The sequence below is a fragment of the Misgurnus anguillicaudatus genome, unplaced genomic scaffold (genome assembly GCF_027580225.2).
Source record: "Misgurnus anguillicaudatus unplaced genomic scaffold, ASM2758022v2 HiC_scaffold_28, whole genome shotgun sequence".
NCBI lineage: Eukaryota > Metazoa > Chordata > Actinopteri > Cypriniformes > Cobitidae > Misgurnus > Misgurnus anguillicaudatus.
Genome location: NW_027395278.1, coordinates 924742 through 943283, shown reverse-complemented (window position 1 = coordinate 943283; position 18542 = coordinate 924742). Strand labels below are relative to the sequence as shown.

The 18542-nt window shown below is 38.6% G+C and overlaps 1 protein-coding gene across 1 annotated transcript in view; it reads left to right on the top strand.

Annotated features, from left to right (window-relative positions):
- Window positions 1-18542, top strand: part of LOC129416951 (lysophospholipid acyltransferase 2) — an 81943-nt gene that overhangs the window by 28153 nt on the left and 35248 nt on the right. Inside the window, exons 2-3 of the mRNA XM_073864903.1 lie at window positions 88-233; window positions 5778-5855. Coding sequence (XP_073721004.1) covers window positions 88-233; window positions 5778-5855 — 224 coding nt within the window. The remainder of the gene's footprint in view (window positions 1-87; window positions 234-5777; window positions 5856-18542) is intronic.

Sequence of the window (18542 nt, the reverse complement as noted above, 5' to 3'; positions counted from 1 at the left end):
ATAATGTGATTATTGTGATCTGTTTCATTCACATATTTGTTTTAGCTATTTTCCTGATCATGCATATTTCTCTCTTTTTCTCATCAGGTAAATTTTGTGGTGTGCCAGCTCTTTGCCTTAGTAACAGCCTTCTGGTTCAGACTCTATTTGCACCCCAGCAAGACGAGTCCCTTTATCCGACATGTAGTCGCCACCCTGCTGGGCTTCTATCTGGCCCTCTTCTGCTTTGGCTGGTGAGTGTCGATTTGCTTTTATACCTTATATATCTCAGGTCCTGCTTTTTAATTCATTGCAGGGTCATTGATTTTTCTGGTTAGCCATCCATTCATTTATAATGAGCGTGTGGTGTGCTGGCAGAAGCCCAGAGCCAGCACTTGACACTGCATGTGCTGTCTGTTTGTAAAACCTGATAAACAAGTGTGCTAACATCTTTATTGATTGGTATGCGTTACTACGTTTCTTTTGAATATTCCACATTTTTTGGAGTGTTTTGTTTGCTATTTGAGGTCCATGTTGATTTGTAACTTAAAGGCGGAGTCCACGATGTTTGAAAAACGCTTTGGAAAAGGAGACGGGCCGACTACCAAAACACACTTATAGCCAATCAGCAGTAAGGAGCGTGTCTACTAACCGACATCCTTGCCGGGTTGCGTATGTGTGGGGCGGGTCTATCAACAGAAGGTCCAGATTCTATTGGGGTAGGGGCGTGTTTGTTTAGGTCAGTGGTTCTCAAACTGGGGGCGGGGGCCCCCAGGGGGGCCGCGAGATGGTGCCAGCGGGGCCCCAGTTTTATGAGATTTTATAAAATACATTAGTTTATCATGAATTCTGTGTAATTAAACCAAAAAAATATAAGGCTACTAACCAACAGCACTACTTTGAATCATTTTATATGTTTTGTTTAATAAAAATGTTACATTTTAGCACAAATTTGTCATAAATTTTCTTTGGGGGGGCCGCAAAGAAATGCACTGTACACAAGGGGGGCCGCACACTGAAAAAGTTTGAGAACCACTGGTTTAGGTGATTTCAAATATCAACATTGGCTTTCAAACATCGTGGACTCCGCCTTTAAGACAGGGTTTTTTGCACCAATAGGGATAGTTTACCCAAAAATGAAAAGTCTCTCATCATTTACTCTCTCATGTTGTTACAAACCTGTATAAATGTCTTTCTTCTGATGAACACAAAGGCAGATATTATAAGAAATGTTTGTAAACAAACCATTCATGAGCCCCATTCACTTCCATAATATTATTTTTCCTACTATGAAAGTGAATGGGGCCGACTTGATCTCAAGAAAAACTTTGTTATAGTCACAGCAAATTTGATCACTTTATCCGTGTCAATGTCAGGGATTTTGGCTTTTTTCTGTGATGGGAGCACGGATGTCTTTTCCGTGTCACTCCCACGGATTTCTTGTGTGATTTTATCTATTGTTTTCTCATTGTTTTTTTCGATTTTCAAATCATTGTCGCTTGGGGTTGGGGTTAGAATCACTTTCTGTTACATTTTTAGACATCTTAACCCAAACCCCAACTCTAACCCCAACTCCAGGCGAGAATAGTTTTAAAAGCGGAAGAAAAACATGTAGAAACCAGTACATAAAAGTACATCCTAACCCAAACCCCAAATCTAACCCCAACCCTAAGCGACAATGATTTAAAAATAGGAAAAAAACTATAAGAAAACAATACATAAAATCAGTGAAATGGAAAAGACATCTGTGCTCCCGTCAGTCACAGAAAAATGCTGAATTCCGAGACATGGACACGGATGAAGTGATAAAATTTTCTGTGACTATAACACGGATTTCCATGAGATCATGTTGCTGGGGCTCATGATCAGTATGGTTTCAAACATTCCTCAAAATATCTTACTTCGTGTTCATCAGAACAAGTGCTGTCTCACGATTAGTCGCGACTAATCGTTTACAGAATAAAAGTTTTTGTTTACATAATATATGTGTGTGTACTGTGTATTATAATTATGTTTATATAAATACACACGCATACATGTATAATTTTAAGAAAAAAAAATTATATAATAAATATTTATATTTATATAGATTATATATAAATATAAACATGTATAGACACATGCAAATGTTTCTTAATTATATACATGCGTGTGTGTGTATTTATCACTGATCTATATAAATGACTGGATTGCGCATGACGTCACGATTGTGAAGCCACCGCACCGCCATGTTGGTATACCCAAACGTCCTATTAAATCAATGGATGTTATCAGATTTTAATGATAAAAAATCACTTTACAAGTCTTCGTTTTTATATCTGAAGTTACCCTGTACATTATTACAACGCAAACGTCCTAAGCATGTACATAGTTATTTACTGAAAGTTTTACATTTTGCTTTTTAATCAGTTTTTATACATTCATCTTCATTACAGTATCAGATCAGCGGCCATGCAATAATTTGCTGGTTTTGTAATTATGTTATCTAAACTTACAAGTTACCTAAACTTATAATAGAGAAATGACACTGACCGTGTAGCTGAATGTCAAAAAAACTTTATTTATACCCGTGTCATTAACAGAATGCCGCAGACACACTCACCTTAATGTTTTTTTTATAAATCCATTATCCTGCCCGATTTAAACATAAACATTACAAATAACACCAGAATTAACAATTAATTTACGTAAACATATCCTAAAAATAAATATTGTGTGACTGAAATGCTGTAAAGCAGGTAAATTTAGATGATGATTTTGAATGGAAGTCAATGACACCCTCTGCTGGTTGGGTATACCAAGATGGCCGCTCGAACTCTGCGCTGGCTTCACCTCACCCTGTTACATTAAGCGTTCTATGCGCAATCCAGTCATTTATATAGATCAGTGGTATTTATACATAATTATTATACACAGTACACACACATATATTATGTAAACAAAAACTTTTATTCTGCAAACGGCACCACTAACAAAATAATTTATACAGGTTTGTAACAACATGAGAGTGAGAAAATTATGACATAATTTGCATTTTGGGGTGAACTATCCCTTTAATAGAGTTTTATAATAAAACAAACAAAAGTTCACCCTGGAAACCTTTTTTACAGAATGCTGACTGAAAAACATAAACATTAAATGTCTGTATAACTCAATAAAGATAAGCTAAAGTAGATCACTACTTAAAAAGCTAGTTGTTTTTGAATGACTAGTTGACCATTTGATCTACGGAAATGAAAGTGACGTGGTATGGTGGTGGTAACCCATACCGGGAAAGTGACTTCTGCATTTAACCCATCCAGTGAATAGTAAGCACACACACATGAACCAATGGGCAGCTCCCTGCAGCCAATGGAGCAATTGGGGGAAAAATGCCTTGCTCAAGGTACCTCAGTTGCAGCCTGTCTGCTGTGAGAATCTAACCAGCTAATGGCGGGTTACAAACCCAACTCTAACCTGGATCTACCTAGTTTGTATTTCCATGTTCCATGTTGACTGTGTGTGACTTAAAGGATTAGTCCATTTTTTTTTAAAGAAAAATCCAGATAATTTACTCACCACCATGTCATCCAAAATGTTGATGTCTTTCTTTGTTCAGTCGAGAAGAAATTATGTTTTTTGACGAAAACATTGCAGATTTTTCTCATTTTAATGGACTTTAAAGGCGGAGTCCATGATGTTTGAAAGCCAATGTTGATATTTGAAATCACTTAAACAAACACGCCCTTACCCCAATAGAATCTGGACCTTCTGTTGATAGACCCGCCCCACACATACGCAACCCGGCATTTGATTTGATTTGATTGGCTATAAGTGTGTTTTGGTAGTCGGCCCAAACGAGGCATAAGGGTCTTATCTAGCAAAACGATTGTCATTTTTGACAAGAAAAATAAAAAAATATGCACTTTAAAACCACAACTTCTCGTCTAGGTCCGATCCTGTGATACGCCAGCGTGACCTAACGTAAATGCGTAGTGACATAGAGAGGTCACGTGTTACTAGGGATGCAACGAATCCAGGATTCGGTTTCGGATTCGGCCGAATACTGGGCTTTTTGGCGGGGTTCGGGTTCGGCCGAATCCTAGATTTTTTTTCCACCAAACCGAACCCTAGGCTTGCGCTACGCTGGTCGACGTCACGCAGCCGTTGATTACACACATCGGGTGCTGACGTGGAGATGAGCTTTTTCTTTCGGTCAGCTGGACACGCCAAAACTTTTAAACACCGCTGAAAACGCCTTGAGGACCCCAAATGCCAGCTGTTTTTCAGCCGAGCGCTTGGTAGCTGTGATGCTTCACCTGTGAGCCGGTTGGTTGCTGTGGTAATGTCCTGCCCCTCCTCCACTGTGATTGGACGGCCGTGTGAAGACTGACATTGACGAGCGGAGCTTCTCACTCAAAGTTAAATATAGTTTTCAGCGCGGAGCTGCTTGCTTATTGGAAAAACGAGCGTGTCGCAACGCATCGCTTTCATTATGCATAGGCTTATGGTAATTGTCAAAATAGTTTTTCCAACTTGTCATCCTGGCATAATGTACAGTTAAAATTAAATAAAATGAAAAATACACTGCTGTGGACGTTTTTTACTTCATTAATGTGTTTTACTGTGTTGGAATAAGGATGCGAGTAGGATTCGGTATTCGGTTTCGGATTCGGCCGAATCTTAAACGGTGGATTCGGGATTCGGCCGAACCTAAAAAATCTGGATTCGGTGCATCCCTACGTGTTACATATATGAAACGCACATTTGCGGACCATTGTAAACAATAAACTGACACAAAGACATTAATTAGTATCATTCCACATACAACAACGTCGGAACGGTCCTCTTTCTCAACACTTGTAAACACTGGGGCGGAGTTTCGCGTTCGTCCTCTGTGACCTCTTGACGTGATGGCGTGTTGTGTGGGGTCACGCTGGCGCATCACGACCGGACCTAGACGAGAAGTTGTGCTTTAAAAGTGCATTTTTTTTCTTGTCAAAAATGACAATAAGATAAGACCCTTATGCCTCGGTTGGGGCTCGTTTATAGTCCTTTGAAACTCCGTTGAAAAAAACTGTTAAGTATTAAGTGCTGGGCTCTATTAAAGTCCATTAAAATGAGAAAAATCCTGCAATGTTTTCCAAAAGAAAAACATAATTTCTTCTCGACTGAACAAAGAATGACATCAATTTTTTGGATGACATGGTGGTGAGTAAATTATCTGGATTTTTTGTTAAAGAAAATGAACTATTCCTTTAACAACTAACCGAATTATTCCCATAATCACAAGTCATCACAAGATGTTTTTGTCGAAACGTTGTGATATTGTGTGATCACAAGTCTGTGTAAAGTATGAATGCATTTCCTCTTAGGAAGTCTTGCTTAAGACGACACCTGATAAAAAAACTATCATATTGAGCAATCTTCTATACAGTAGGTCTCTGTGCAGAGGTCAGAATGCCTACGTCACTTAGTAAGCTTTTATGCAATGAGAAAACTTACACAATAATGGCGTTGCCAACGCAGACTAATAAATTATATACAAGGATTTACTACGCCACTGTTTCTCTGAATTCAATGCATTACATGGTTTCCCATAATCCTGCACATTATCTCATGTTTATTTCACATAACAGGAACTGGACTGATATATCCCATTGTAAATGCTGATTGTAAATAAAGTCCTGTGTCTTGCACAGACAGATTGATTCTCGTCATAAGAATTATGTATTTATATAAATATATAACTGACAGTCTTGTAATATAGTTCATGTTTCAAGTTCTTGCTTTTAATATTACCATCGTCTCTATTTTAGGTATGCCTTACACTTTTTGGTCCAGAGCGGTCTTGCGTATGGCGTTATGATTTTCACAGGAGTGGAACACATGCACAGGTGAGTGCCAGGCTAATGCGGCATCAAATCGGCTGTGCTTTCAATAACAGAAGCAAACAGATCACAAATCAAAATGGCAAATGTGCCATAGCACAGTGTTATGTCCTACAGTGAACAAATGGCAACAGGTGCATTATAGGCATTTCAATGTGTTTTGTGTTTTTTTTTAATCATGGAGCAATATGGCGAGTAATTAATTCAGCCTCTTGATTGGTTCGTTGAAGATTAATCCATCCCGCTTTCACTCATCCGTTTCACTCTTATCAGTAAATAAGCCCAAGGGAAGCAGCAAGCGTCTGTTGTCATCGTTTCCTGCCTAACTTGCATACTGAGTGGCTGCTGGCTCTGATCTGACGTCAGATGAATGGATGTACTGGATCATGTGGTGCGTTGTGATGCTCAGGGCGGCTCTTAAAATAAACAGTGCTGCTCGATACAGATTACTACTCAAACCAGCACGTATAGAGCCATTGGTTGTATTAAAAACACAGTGTCACTGCCACAATGTGGTCAGTAGTTTAAAAGTGACAGATTTAGGGGAAAAAAAATCTGGTTGTTTGAATGAGACAGTTTGGCTTTAAATGTGGTTGAGTTGATATTGTGGTTATTCGTGCAAAAGGAATGCCATTTCAGTTTTGTTTCTTTATGTGTCAGTTTTTGGGTAGGGGTGACAATTTTATTTTTGTAACATTTGACTTTGAATAGAACGGTGCATAAGTCCATGAGGATGGAACAGTCACACCGACAGTGATGTTTTTTGTCATCTGAGGTCATCTGTTCTAGGTCACTTATCTTGCCACATTTATCAGAATATCTAGCCAAAAGCTGTGTCAGGATGATTTGTGACCTGCTGCTGGAGGACCAGGTTGTGATGACAAGTTGACTTTTATTGCATCATTGATTATTATCAGATAAAGAGTCCAATAATTCCATGTGTACTAACAAACATGGAAATGGTACAGTTATTGTAGAAATGTTTCAAGTTTAACACGTTAATTCAGTATGTCAACAAATAAATTATTTAAGCTCATTTCACAGTTGAACACAATTCATGTAGGTCAGCTGATAGATATGCATTTACCAGAAAGGTACAGTCACAAGACCATAATATGAGACTAAATATGCGCTAATATGAGACTAAAACTTGAAATAATGATGATGGGAAGTTTTAAAGTTGTAAAAAACACATTTCACAGTGAACTGTGGATCTAAAACCCAAGACCGTTTTACAGTAACTCAATTCCATGCACACTGTAATGCTGCATTTACACCAGCCACAGTAGAAGTGTCAAGCACGAGTGATTTCAATGTTATGTCAATGTGAAGACATGTTGACGCGGTCTCGCGGTGCGAATTAGCGTGGCACGGTAGACGTGATTCCACCTCATTCGTGCGTCTAGTTCGCCCGAATGGCGCGAATTGAGCGCCTGGCGCGGTAGGCGCAAATGGTGCTTTTTGTGCGTTTTGCGTTTGACGCGAATTTGCGGCTGATGCCCGAGTTGAAAAATTTGAATCTTGGTGGATTTTCGCGCCGCGTTAACCAATCAGGAGCCTGCTTGCTGCTGTGGCGGTAGCCTCACCCGGAGTCACTCATTCAATATGAAGGAACGCTTGATATTGTCCGTCACCCGGAGCTATATGACACAAGTTCTTATTTCTATAGAGACAGGAATAAAAAGGACCTCGCTTGGAAGAGTGTCAGTGAGGACATTGGGCATCCTGGTAAGTTGTAAATACACATTTCACTTTTGAGTCATGTGACATTTATCGACTCACGGCATTCCCGCCATTTTTTAAAACTATTTTCCCCCTCTACTAAGGTGACCAAATACAAACCGGTAACTCTCTCGATAAATGCACAATCGACATCAACCATATTGCAAACAGACAAACGCACAGCACTTGCCCCTCCCACAAGAAGCGGATTTCACCTCTGACGCGCGTCAAATGCATTCAACTGTTCAAGCGGCAAACAAGGCGTGGTAGATGCGATTTTGACGCCTCAAACGCGCCTGGTGTAAACGCAGCATAAGCCAGCTGTTTTTTAATGCTACTGTGCTTATTTACAGCCTTTATATCAAACAGGTCACGTCGGGTACAGAATTAAATTAATGCTTCTACGGGTGTCACGATTTCGATTTTAAATCGAAATTAAGTCACAACCTCCTGCTCTTTACATGGGAAACAAAAAATAAGAAAGCGACTCCCACCTTCAGCTGCATCAGTCAGAACAGAGCATGAACAGCGTCTGTGACAGGACCGGTCATTTTTCTGAACTGAGATCTGTTTAAGTTTCACAACAACTTATTTCAGTTGCTTAAGAGTTATGAAAACAGCATTTTAACATGACTTATTGGGGTATAGTCTTACAATCTCATCTGACGGTAATAAAAGCACGTTTTTAAGGTGCAAAGTACTGACAGGAATGTTCATCTGACAGAAAGTTTCGTTTTATCAGGTATGTGTGTGTATCATATTTTTCCACTGGGAGCACGACTAACATGCCGAAGACTAACTAACATTTTCGGGTTCAAGGTCAGATATTATATTTCATAAAAGTAGTCTAAAAATGGAATTGCGTTTTTTGTGCTTTCAAAAAAAAAGTAAAAATCAAGAATCGAATTGAATCGTGACCTTAGAATCGAAAATGTAATTGAATCGAGGATTTAGAGAATCGTGACACCCCTAAATGCTACAGTCGGATAACATGTCAGGTGTTCTGTTAAGTACTGTGGGTGTGAGGCGGCTTTATCCAACAGGACTTGTATAGGACTCTGAGACCCCAAATGGCAGAACTAGACAGGTGGTGCTGGGGAGGCAGAGGGCTATGATTCAGATTTTTATGGAGTACAGAGAATTTGATTGGCCGAAGAGACCAATTATTATGAAGAAGTTTCATGGCCGAACACTTCATTTTAACACAGTGATGAATAAAAGTGCTTTAACAAAAATTCAAGTTGTTTTGTACTGTAAGTGCAAGTCAACAAGTTTTTTCTGATAACTGTTGGCATGTCTCAAATACTATCTATAGAAATCTAAACTTTGGTTTCCACTAGACAAGCTAGACCTTGAAAAGATGCTTTAAACTTAATACTTGAATGTTTGATTTATCTACAGTACTTTGTCCGCTGGCTAGTCACACAGGTTGTGTTATGTAAACTCTGTGTATTGGGTACGAGATAGTGTGTCATGTTACACAATCTGTAGCTCATACTGGTTTGTGTCATGTTACACAATCTGTAGCTCATACTGGTTATGAAACGATAATTGTGTTACGTATTTTTTTCTCTGTAGTTTGGACTCCAGGCTGGTAGTCATTAGAATTTTTGTCCCTAAAAAAGTAAGAGCACCAACCTCCAATGTAAAAACACTAGAAAACGTCTGATAAGAAGGAGATCATAGACACAGAGCTTTCCTGCAGTGAGCGATTTCAGCATTATAGAAGAAACCCTCAGAGACTCCAGGAGCTGATCGCTGTGTAATGAAACCACGCTCGACTGCTCGGTGGAGATGAGAACCGAGAGCAATGGATGATGGGAAACTTAAAACACCGGTGGAAAAATTATATTTGTGCTTGGTTGTGTAAAGTGTGTGGGGTCGTTTCATAACACAGAAAATGTTTTTGGGTTTGGTGGCCTAAAAATCTAAACTTTTGAAAATGGGTTTCAAAGTGCAAGTTTTTAAAAACCACTGATATCGTCTCCATGTGTAAACTACAAAACCATGATTTTGTGAGAATGGTGATGTCATGAGATCAAGGATTGTTTTATGCAAAAAACACAAAGAAAAGAGTTTTCTATTTTAGTACATTTTTGTCATGCACATACACTATGTGTGCAGTGGTTTTAAGAACAGCTCATTTCCAAAAATGTTAAACTTTAAATAAACTTGATGATATAGAGCTATATCACACGACTCCGAGAGCGATATTGCTTTTATACAACAGTTCGACGGCACACGTTTGAAAAACGAAAACTAGAAAACAACAACGGAGTTATTTTAAAAGCCTCTTTGTTTGAGAACTACTTCTTCCGCCACGGATTTGAGGGCGGCCAGAATGACAGGTAAAACTCTCGGCTGCTTTGAAGCTCATAACAACTCAATGGACGGAAAAGCCGTTACTTTATATTACCGTTTCTTGGTCACAAAGTGAAGTTTTAAGATTAGTTCAGTCGAGAATGTATATGTATTATATTTAAATCTGCAGTCGATTAGTAAAGATAGGGCCTGTTTGAACGTTTGCTTAGTGAGATTCGGTACGAATGAGAACCAAAGCATGAGCGGACGTCAGTGTTCACTCGCCCCGCTGACCACCGCCCTCTTTGGGCTACATCTCTGACAGGGATTCCCTGGCTCTCATGTTGGCCTTGTTTGTTTATGATCGTCAAAATGAGATCAAATCAGCAGTATTTGGTGTCATGATCAAACTATTACTTGTTTTTTTAATCATATTTAGTGTCTTTTTGTGTTGTTATTGTTTTGGCGCGAGGTAAAAGTTAATAAAACTATACTTGTATAACGTTACTATTGCTTTCTCATTTATTCTTAACGCGATACGAGCACTCGATTATTATTATTAAACTTTGTTCTTGTCAATACTATATAAAACGTTTTTTTATAAGTGTCAGAGATATGTTTTTGCATGCTGCTTATAAATATACCAGTGGCGATATCTCATAACATGTTTTAATAGTCACGTCACGATAAAGTAAATGATCAATGTCCACATTTAAAAGCTGCGGTGCTTACCTGCTGTTCCACGGTGTTTTCGCGTTCTGATAAGAGATATAGGTCCAGAAAAAAACGAGTGTTTATTTTTAAAGTGTTTATATATAAAGCAAGATCCTCTTTATTTATTTTTATTCCAGTTTCTATAAAAATGTGAAGATGTGACGTACAGTTCCAGGTGTCCACATACAGCGATGATGATTTTGATGTTTCATATTTCTGCTTCCGCTCGCTACGTCGTAATCACATCTCTACTAGAGCAAGCTCCTGCTTGGTTAACATGGTGTGAATATCCGCCAAAGTTCAGATTTCTCAACTTACTTTTCAACAAGTCAAATCCCCGAAATGCTCAATTCGCACTGCAGGATGTGTATCGCGTCTTTGCATTGACATTACATGTAAATTACTCGCGCTTAACTGTGTGTTCACACCAGACGCGGTAGAAGCGACAAAAACACGCTCTTTGGTTGTAGTTGCACGGTTGAACATTTTGAATTTACTCGCTTCATTTGCATGTGAAATTTTAGTCATTTGAGCCATTCACACGGAATTCCGTGTCATGTAACCACGTCATTACTAGAGCAAGCTCCTGATTGGTTAAAGCTGCGCAAATATCTGGCAAAGTGGCAACGCTCAATTCACACAGAACGCGGCATCTGCGCCTTCTGCGCATTGCGCAGCTTCCGCGCATTGCGCAGCTTCCGCGCATTGCGCAGCTTCCGCGCCGCACCTTCTGCGTGTCCCAAGCCATTAATGTCCCGAGCCATTCGCGTCCCGAGCCATTCGCATCCCAAGCCATTTGCGTCCCGAGCCATTCGCGTGTTCCGTGCCGCAGGATGCCTATTCGTGTCTTTGCATTGACTTAACATGTAAATCACTTGCGCTTGCCGCTTCTTCCACATCTGGTGTGAACGTACAGTTACACTTTATTCGTGTCTGGTATAAATGCACCTGCCAAAAACTAAGGGTGCACCGAAATTTCGGTCGCCGAAAATTTCGGCTGAAAATCGCATTATCGGTTTCGGGCCGAAATAAAAAATCCAGCCGAAAAAGTCAACCGAAAATGAATGTCAACTGCGCCCCTCCCATCCGTGCGCTAGCAGGTTTCACTCACGGTCGAGCTGTTTGCACGCGTCTGCAAAGATTAAGCATGTCTTGATGTGTAAACTTTAGAGAGAGTCACGCTAATGTGTCTCATACTGTAATCCATTAACATACATTTGGCGAATAAAGCAACGAAACACAACGTAACGTTTTTATGTGGAGCGACTGTTGCGCTGTTTGGGATTCACCCTCGGTCTCTGTGTGTGCGCGCGTTTAAGTGCCCTCAATAGTGCACATACGAGAGAAACGCGTTTAAAAAAAAAACAAGCAAACATAAAATCTCTCTGTTATTGACAGGGCACATATAAACAAAATTATCTCCACAGTATTCTATTTCTAATAAAAACATTTGTTTATGTCTTAAGTGTATGTATAAATTACAGTCAGATTAACCTATGTAAGTCTGTATCATTAATGTAAATCAAATAACCCATTACAAAGAGACAAATAGCTCTAAAAATAATAATATATTTAATTTATTGCGTTATGATTCATTTAATTTGATTTCTGTACCTAATGCTAATTTCAGACCTTATTAATGTACAACTTTGTTCTTTTTTGTAAATGTTTGCAATTTCTTTATTGTTTATTAGATTTTTCCCACCTGCTTTTTGCTGATCCGAAAAATAATCTGATCTGTGCCTCAAAAACTGTAATGTGATCCGAACTGTGAGTTTTTTTTATTATCCGTCATACACTCCTAGTAAAGTTAGTACACAGTGATAACCATAAATGCAATTGTACTAATAATTGGCATAATAATTTCTTTCGGTGTTTCGGTTTTTCGGCCTTGGTTTCCTTTTTTCGGTTTTCGGTTTCTGCCAAGAATTTTCATTTCGGTGCATCCCTAGGGCTGTTTTTATCTGCCACACATAAACAAGACAAAAATACACATTTGAATGTATGATGAAACTATTAAAAATGTGTGTTGCAGTCTATTTCCATTGTGTCTGTGTCAGCCCGATTTCCATATTTCCAGTTACAGCCAATAAAACCTGAATGAAATTGAGCAACTACCTACTTAACACATTCAAATTGATTGCACACAATGAAATTTAATTGTGATAACACATTTAATGTAGAATTAAGTTGCTTTGACTCATTTTCAATAACTACATTGAAAAGGCTGAGTGTATTTAGCAACTGGAGTATCATTATATCAGACACAATAAAGATCTGCAGAGCTGATAATGCAAACCCCTAATTTCACAAAAACTGAGTTTTATAGGTGTGCTGGGGGAAAATGTGACATAATTAGATTGTTGTGCTATATGTGAGGCGTACATTAGTGAATAAAGTCTATCTACCCCAATGATATTCTCTCTTTCTTTCTTGTTCTCTCTCTCTCTCTCTCTCTCTCTCTCTCTCTCTCTCTCTCTCTCTCTGTCTTTTGGCCTTACAATAGATCACCCAAAACTAAAAAAACCTTTGTTTTTGTTGTTTTAGAATAAGAACACAAATTGAGTTTAAAATGTTTACGTTTATGAATACAAAAAAGTTGATTATAAAGTATACTGTCAAAAAAGCAACAAAATGTGCCATAGTCAAGTCTTCTGAAGTCATATGATATCTTGGTGAGAAACTTGACTCTGCTGCAGCTTTGACATCTCTTTCATGTTTGTTTAAATCAAACGCTGGTTCCCAAGCGTCTCACAGTCTTTACGTGTTTAACACCAAACATCATATGACGTGTCTTAGTGATTAATCCAGTGCCCCAACCATCCATATTTCTCAACACCATTATTATTATTATGCTGATTTCACGTGGTGTCCGTAATTTCCGTAACTTTTGTGGAGAAAAACACATAAAGATATCAGTCATTACAGCAATTGTCCTTCCCTCCGACATTTTTAAAGTTTACGGCCTGTCCAGACTCGTGTATCACAGTAATCTCAGAATTTTCCGGTCATAAATACGACTTGAGAGACCGTTCATGTCCAATTTCTGACTAGGATACTCATATTTACAATAGTTCAGATAACACCTCCTTAAATGACTCATAACTCAAAAGTAGTCATAAAAACTGTGCTTTATTTATTCTCTATGGACTTTTCTATCACACAATGGTGTGATTGTTCCCAGTCTCATTAAAAACAACACTTTTATGACATTATTTATTGTTTTAATATGTTTTCACTGAGGAATGTGAGGGACAGGTTTATGGCACAGGCGAGACCGCATCCGCCCAGTGTTGATAGGCACTCATCTCTCCATCTCACCTATATAAATTATCATCTCTGGACTGTGTTATTGGAAAATAGAGCCAATCAGGAAATATCGTAAAAGAGAGCTGCTTGTATCATGGGTCGCTGGAGCTCTTGTCTGTCTTATTGCAGGTGAATTTAGTATATGTGGGTGCGTCTCAATCAGCCCAGTAAGTCGTGAATCTAGATTGTGTACAGGAATTTGAGCACTTGGAGGGGCGTTTTTGTAAAAAATAGGGACATTGAATAGTATTAAACATTTGGCAACATTACCACATACCTGAGTAGTCACACAGTAAAATGTATTAACAGGAGGAAGGCCTGATATCTTTCTGGTATCATTTACTTTGCTTATCATTCTTTAAAGTACAATTCCCTTTCATATCCTTGTAACATTTTAGGTGCCTAGTCATGTCAAGAGAACTGTTTCTAAACATTAGAAATGTATTGCTAAAACACATTACAAAGACTGTGAACTATTTAGTACTGAAATGTAGACGGTAATGGTTTCTCTTGTGTCATATGAAATAATTTTAATATATAAGTCGCACCTGACTAGAAGTTCCAGAACCCGCCAAACTGTGAAAAATGTGTGATTTATAGGCCAGAAAATATGGTAGTTACACTGTTAAACAGTTTTTCCACATTTCTCTGTTCAGGATTATTAAGGCGGGGCTAAAACGGTGGCTTGATGATAGAGACAGAGCGCAGCGCGTCACAACCTGAAAACCACGCCCACCGGGGGGGAAAGCAATCCAACAGTCTCCATTGACTTTGTATTGCAAAAGGTCGCCTCCTTGTCATTTCTGGCTTATAACAAAAAACTGAATAATGCCTAAAAGCTGCTTTGGGACAATATGTACAGCTAACAAGCCAAAGAACACAGAAATAAGTTTTTATAAGCTGTCGAGCCGTAAAACCCAGTCTTTAAGGAGAATAAAGTGGATCGCCGATTACGTTTCCCTTATTGGACGCAGTTTTACTAATAGGAGTACTATGAAAAGTTGCCTGTTTCCATTTCTGTGTCTAAACGCTCGTTTTTTGAAGTCGACAGCTTATAAAAAATTATTTATTTATTTTTTTGGCGTGTTAGATGTACACCTTGTCACACAGCAGCCTTTAGGTATTATTCTGTTTTTAAGTTTAATCTGTAAATAAGTTCTTATAAGCTGTCGACCCCAAAAAACGAGCGTTTAAAGACACAAAAATGGATACAGGCAACTTTTCATAGTACTTCTATTAGTAGAACTGCGTCCAATAGGGGGAAACGTAGTCGGCGATCCACTTTATTCTCCTTAAAGGCTGGGTTTTACGGCTCGACAGCTTATAAAAACTTATTTCTGGGTTCTTTGGCTTGTTAGCTGTACATATTGTGACACAGCAGCTTTTAGGCATTATTCAGTTTTTTGTTATAAGCCAGAAATGACAAGGAGGCGGCTTCTCGCAATACAAAGTCAATGGAGACGGTTGGATTGATTTCCCCCCCGGTGGGCGTGGTTTTCAAATTTGCATAACGGCGCTCTGTCTCTATGCACTGGAGCCACTGAGCATGGCCCCGCCCCTAACACAATTGCGAGCATCCATTCAGGTTGTAACGATAGTTGAAAATTTTGAGAGACAGCAGGTGATTTTTTTTATTTTTTATATGAACCGTGGTGTATGTACCGTATTTTCCGGACTATATATCCCTCCGAAGTATAAGTTGCATCAGTCAAAAGTGCGTTTTGAAGAGGAAAAAACATGTATAAGTTGCGTTTTTTTAGAAAATTATTTCACAAAATCCAAGCCAAAGAACAGACATTTAATCTGGAAAGGCAAGTTATTCAACTAAACAATAGCACAGAACAGCAGGCTGAATAGGTGTCCGTAAATGTTAAAGTAACATAAACAGTTGTTTATACGATAAACAATAGCATACAGAACATACCTGGAATAGGCTAAATTAACACAACAAGCCAAATCAAGTTCAAAAAGGTCCCAAAGTCATTCCACATCACTGAATCCATTGAATTACATAAATACAGGAGCAGCATAGAGGGGACTCTTGTAGACGGTAATGGTTTCTCTTGGTTCATATGAAATAATTTTGATATATAAGTCGCACCTGACTAGAAGTTTTCAGAACCTGCCAAACTATGAAAAAAGTGTGACTTATAGTCCAGAAAATATGGTAGTTACACTGATAACAGTTTTTCCACATTTCTCTGTTCAGGATTATTTAGGCGAGGCTAAAACAGTGGCTTGATGATGCACTGGAGCCACTGAGCATGGCCCCGCCCCTAACCCAGTCCCAAGCATCCATTCAAGTTGTAGCGATGAAGTTTTGAAGCTTTAGTTTTTTATATGACCTGCGGCTTATGTAGATAAAAACGCCTCATTCTAAGGTCATAAAAACAATACAGTTCATTATGTTAGTGGGCGTGGTTTCAGCACCGACAGCGGATACACCCCCAGCATTTGAGAGCAGGGAATCCTGCTTTTTCCCCCAGATTTTGAGAAGTTATTTTATTTACTTGTCGTTTTTTATTATTCAAATTTGGCTGGGTGGTTAATAACACATTTTCTGTGATATGACAAACTCAGAATACATATTTAATATAACTTTACACAGACTTTAATCCAAGATCTGAAGATAGCACATTCCCCTTTTATATAAATGTATAACATCTTGTGGAGCTACAAGGTCACAGCATTTATCTAACTGAGAACCAGTCTGTGACTGATAAGGTTTGGTGTGCACGTATCAGTTTTTTGGCACAGGTTTAGATGTTATTTTCTCTTTATGCAATCACTGCGGTCTGCTCACTATATTTGTTTGTGTTTCTGGTTTGTTGATGTGTTTGCCTTGTTCCCTTGATTACTGTTATTGGCAAAGCTCACATGGGAAACATTCTGTGTGAGTCTTAGGAGAAATAAGGCTGAATGAAATCATGTGTCATTCTCACCCTGTGATTTGTTGCATAACACTTCTCTGCCTGTTAGCATCCTGGCCAGCATGTTTTTTCAAGATTTAAAGGTCCCACATTCCACTTTTAAGTATCATATCAGTACATGGTATATTTGAAGAGTTTGGTTCCAAAACGCGATAAATGTCATTTAAAAAAATTGTTACCACCAAAATCAGTATTGTATCAGGTCAGTATTAAAAAGTAATTTTTTTATTTTAAGCAAAATCTGATTTCCGCTGTGTTATTCTTTCATCTTTTCTCCCTTTTTTCCCAAAACGCGATAAACGCCATAAACGCCAGTCCTCCTTCTCTACAGAATGCAATAAATCCGCTCAACAAACCCCTGCGCACCATTCCACACATTGTAAACAATAATGGAGCGCCGCTTTGAATACACACAGAATCCTAGTTTTCTTCATCTACTTTGTACTTCGTGATCAACAAACAAACAAAACAAAATAATACTTTTGATGGCATTGATAAACCTGTGGTGGTTTTCTGTGGCGGGGAAGAAACGTAAGCAACTCGGGTGAAGAAAAATGTCGGCCGTTGCTTATTCTCACACAAATTCATTAAGCTTCTGTCATGCTAACACATCGACCTAAGGGGATCTTATGAAAAACTTTCCATTATTTTACTTAAAGTCAATGAAAATCGAGCAGGACCAAAACATTTTACAGCTGATCGCTGTCAAAAAAGTTCAGCGACGACGTCCCAAGGATAACAGCATCAATGACAGTGTTCTTAACAATAGCCTCTTTCACAGAGTAATTCCAGTAGATTACCATGAATTTACCAGAATGAATTTACCAGTAAATACAAAATGTGTTGTTCACACACGCAGTGACGTTCCGTCTTTTTACCAGTAAGACATCATTCAAACATCAGTATCAAAATACCGGTAAATTCGGTAAGAAAGCGGAAGTTACCTGTGGCGCGCAGCGAGCTCGGTGTTGCATTTGTAAACAATCCACGTCGTTCATAACCACGGTCCGTAAGTTGTTGTCTTCACGTGTGTGGTAAACTCTGACAGTTGCGATGTTGATCGTGACCAAACAACATTGCATTAGGCGTCAAACCGAAAAATGCGTCTTAAAAAAACAGTACTGTTTGCATATTTGGCTTCACAGAGGGTGTGCTGCGGACGTCGGAAATTCGGCAAGTAGATGGTAAGCTGTTTTAAACAACTTTGGTGAAGAAATGTGGACGTAAACTTCAGGTGTGCTCAACTTTCAAGCAGCGTGTGGACACGTCTGTAAACAGTGCGGGGCTAAACGCGTCATCTGTATTAAAACGTTATGATTGGCCCGAAGCTGTCAGCGCGGTCTGACGTCGTCCTTTCTAAATGCCGGTAATGTATATTTTTGTGTTCACACATAGCGCTTACCGGTAAACTACTGGTAATTTTACAACCTCTCTTTCTGGTAAATTGGCAGCACTGATTTACCGGAAAGGTTCTGTTCACACATGACCTGTTAACTGCATATTACCAGTAAATTACCAGTAAAGACTGTATGTGTGAAAGGGACTATTGTATGTGTTTTGATTAATGACATTAATGTTTATTTTTTAAATCAGTGTATACCACTAGTCAACTAAATGAATATAATATGGCAAAGATGAATGCACATTTATTTATTGATTCAATTCATTTATTGCATTTTGGGAAAAAATTGCGGAAAAAATTATAAATTTTTATAAT